The 3,756-nt window shown below is 51.3% G+C and overlaps 2 protein-coding genes across 2 annotated transcripts in view; both read left to right on the forward strand.

Annotated features, from left to right (window-relative positions):
- The window catches only part of OTUD5 (OTU deubiquitinase 5), a gene marked incomplete at its 5' end in the record, with an annotated part of 9,059 nt that extends 5,303 nt beyond the window's left edge, over positions 1-3,756 (forward strand). Inside the window, 6 exon segments of the mRNA XM_010858945.1 lie at positions 727-775; positions 1,385-1,526; positions 1,529-1,585; positions 1,674-1,787; positions 2,098-2,163; positions 2,166-3,756. Coding sequence (XP_010857247.1) covers positions 727-775; positions 1,385-1,526; positions 1,529-1,585; positions 1,674-1,787; positions 2,098-2,163; positions 2,166-2,218 — 481 coding nt within the window.
- PIM2 (Pim-2 proto-oncogene, serine/threonine kinase) overlaps positions 3,023-3,756 on the forward strand; it is a 9,286-nt gene continuing 8,552 nt past the window's right edge. The window contains exon 1 of the mRNA XM_010860054.1: positions 3,023-3,116. Within this exon, the coding sequence (XP_010858356.1) occupies positions 3,023-3,116 (94 nt within the window). The remainder of the gene's footprint in view (positions 3,117-3,756) is intronic.

The following is a 3,756-nucleotide window of genomic DNA, read 5'->3' on the forward strand; positions in this document are numbered from 1 at the left end:
ATCCTAGCCTTTTCTGTACCTCATCTTGGCCTTAGTCTTGGCATTGTGCCTTAGAACTCTCAACACCTGTGCAGAACAAGCTCTTTTTTTTTTAAGGAGTGAGGGAGGGCAGCCACTGGTGGTGAAATGCCAGATTCACGAATAGTTTCAGAGGGACAAGCTTTTGCTGAATGTTCTTGTGTGCCAGACTCTGCTGAGGATGTAAAATCAGGTCCTGCACATTCCACCCTCAGTGATCCTGTCTTTTGATGGGGAGACACATGCATCAGTGGAGCCCTTGACTCTGACTGGAAGACCAGTAGAGGTGGGGGGTCTGGTCAGTCTTCACATAAAAAGGTTGAATTTTTAGGGCAGGGAGTGAGGCAGGGCAGCCAGGTATTTGAGGAGTCACAAGGAGTTTATAGAGTGATTAATAGATGTTGGCAAGAGCTGACTCATTCGTTGAACAAGTATTTATTTCAGGTCTATGCCAGGCACTGTTCTTAGTGTATAGGAGTACATTGGTGAGCTGGGCAGTCCCAGGTCTGTCTTTGTGGTGCTTCCATTTATGCAGAGTGGAATGAAATAAACATAATGAATAAATCAGTTGAGAGGTGGTATGGATGAAAGATGTAGAGCAGGGTAAAGGGGATGAGTAGGACTGAGTAGGGCTGGGAGTTCACAGTATTAAATAGCATGGTCAGAGTTGGCCTCAGACCGGGTGAGATTTGAGCGAAAACTTGCAGAGGTGAGGGAATTACGTGCCTATACCAGGGAAGACAGAGGACCAGCTAGAGCAAAGACCCTGAGGTATGTGCACAGCTGGTGTGATTTGGAAGCAGCCTGGAGGTCAGTGTGGCAGAACAGAATGTAGTAGTAGATGGAGTCGGAAAGGTGGGTGTGCCGTATTGGAAGGGGCTTGTGACCTTCCAGTGTGGCCTGTGGTGAGGACTTTGGCTTTTCTTCTGAGTGAAGCGAAAATGATAAGAGGGTTATGAGCAGGAAAAGAGTGGGAATTTAGAATTTAACAGGATCCTTCTGACTGCTGAGTGTAAAATGGAGTTGAAGGGGCAAAGGTGGAAGCAGGAGACCACCAAGGAAAAGATGACTATAGTAGCTCTGATGATTGATGGTAGTACTGGCTAGGGAGGCAGTCAGAAGGGGATAGAGTCTGGATCTATTTTGAAGGTGGAGTAACAGGTTTCCTGTCAGACTGGCTGTAAAGGTCTGAGAGGGGCTTTAAAGTGCTTACCTTGATCCTGTGGTCCATGATGTGACCATTATTGGTAGCCTATGTAGAAGGTATTTCATAGCCAGGATTCTGGGAGGGAGTGAGCCCTTTGGGAATGGGGCAGAGGACAGTTGCAACTGCTATTGGTCTTTACCACCACCTTCCTCACCACAGCCCCGGAAAGCCAGTGCCACATGCAGCTCTGCCACAGCAGCAGCCTCCAGTGGTCTTGAGGAGTGGACCAGCCGGTCCCCAAGGCAGCGGAGTTCAGCGTCGTCACCTGAGCACCCTGAGCTGCATGCTGAGCTGGGCATCAAGCCCCTTCCCCAGGCACTGTCTTAGCTCTTGCCAAACCTCCTTCACCCTGTGCACCAGGTCAGTGACTTGCTGATAGGGAGCATGCAGGGGTCAGGAAGTTCTGCCTAGGCCCTGAGCCCTGCCTTTGACTGTCTGTCTGCCCCAGGTACAAGCAGCCAGTTCTCGACAGGGGCCGACCGGGCTACTTCCCCCCTCGTGTCCCTCTACCCTGCTCTGGAGTGCCGGGCCCTCATTCAGCAGATGTCCCCCTCTGCCTTTGGTAAGCCTCTTCTATCTAGGGTCTAGGGGCCAGCTGGGAGTTGGGGAGAGATGGAAGAAGCAGCTGGTCCTGAAAAGGGGGCTTCTGGAGCCTCTGGACATCTCCTCAGGAAAAGAGAGTTTTTCAGGCCCAAGAGTCTGTCCCAGAGGGGATGAGTGGGGTTTTGTAGGCTCAGAGGAGCCTTCTCCTTAGAGAAAAAAGTGGTAGGGGTCTGAACGGGATCTCTCCAGAGCCAAGAATCAGCAGAGGGCAAGGAGAAAGCAGGCTTAAAGTGCTGTGTCATTCTTTTCCCCTTCCTCTTGCCCAGCAGGTCTGAATGACTGGGATGATGATGAGATCCTAGCCTCGGTGCTGGCAGTGTCCCAACAGGAATACCTAGAAGTATGAAGAAAAACAAAGTGCACAGAGACCCACCCCCAGACAAGAGTTGATGGAGACCCAGAGACTGGAGACCATTTCCCAATCCCCACCACTCCTGCCCTCTGGTGCCACCCCACCTTCTTTGGCTTTCTTCCCTCTTGCCTTCTTCCTTCTTTCCGCTTCTTTCGCTCCTCCCCACTTCCCTCTGGCTGGCCCACCCCTGCGCACCCTCTCATCGCTGCCACCACCACCATCATCATCTGTCTCTTCGCCAGCTGATGTGCCCTGTTTCCCCTGCACAGCACCATCCCTGCATTCCACAGGGGACTTGGGCAAGGGTGCTGAAGGTAGGCGAGGGGCACACAGAGACAAACCAACTGGCAGCCAGGCAGCCCTGGAGGAGAGACAGCAAAGTCTCCCTGCCCCCTATTCCTTCCAAGATCAGAAACTTGTCACCCTACCTTCACAAATGATACCAGGGAGGTGGGAGGAAGAAGTGGGAAAAAATCCCCTTTCCAGTACCCTTAAAAGGTCTGAGCCTTCAATATTGAGGTTTTTCTTTATTAAAATATACTTTTATCTTATAAAATCAATCAGTGATGTAGACAACAGATTGGCTCTATGAAGGTGACATCTCTCTGGTTTGGAGGCAGGTAGGCCACGGGGCACAAAGATGTGGTTGAGGAACCTGGCCTCCAGCTCTGTGGAGATGGGCAGGATCTAGAGTATAAGCCAGGGTGGGGTGGGAGGGCAGGAAGGGGCAGGTGTCAAGTGGGCTTTGGACAATGAGACTCTGACCTCGCTGCATTCCTTATGCTTCCACCACCACCACCAGTCTTTTTGGAATCTCAGGGTGGGGGGTACTTTTGAGAATCATGGCTGTCGCCCAGGATTTGAGTGTGGGGGGTGGGAGCAACCTCGGCAGATGGGGCACCCATGCCTTGCAGGTGTCAACAAGATCCACCATCTGTAATGTCCTTGGCACAATAAAACCAAATGTCAGTTTCCCCTGAGCGCCTCTGTTCTGTGTGGGGCAGGGGGTGGGTGAGCCTTTTGGTCAGAGGCGGTGATGGCACAGACCTTGGCTTGACTTCTAAGGGCTATATGCTCTCCATTGGGGTCTCTCTGGAGGCCCAGAGTTTGTTCATACTTGATTCATTGCTTACTGAATCAGCCTTTGGACCTGTTACCACCAAGAAAGCTCTGTCTTTGCCCACTGCCCCTGCCTCAGTATTGGCACAGGATGTAGCCTGCCCACCCTATTTCCTGGGGTGTGATGGGAACAGAGAATTGAACTTGATGGCAGGGACTGAATGTCCCAACTTCTCTGCCTGCCTCTAGCCCCAATACATTTGCTGTTTCATTGTGAGTATTTGATGAGGAAATGCTTTGGACAGGCACAACAGTCGCTTCATAGCAACCTGAGTTTAGTGGAAGTGACCAGGGGGTGGACCCCCCACACAAGCACACTGGGTTTTAGAAATTGAGGAATAGCTATACCTTTTTTATTCATGTTCCCAGTTCTCTTGACACTTCTGTCCCTGCCCTTCCTAGAGATAAAGCCAAGGCAAAGAAGGATGGCTGGCCCCAGGTTTTTCAGTTGTTTTTT

This window comes from Bison bison, unplaced genomic scaffold (assembly GCF_000754665.1).
Source record: "Bison bison bison isolate TAMUID 2011002044 unplaced genomic scaffold, Bison_UMD1.0 scf7180017461887, whole genome shotgun sequence".
NCBI lineage: Eukaryota > Metazoa > Chordata > Mammalia > Artiodactyla > Bovidae > Bison > Bison bison.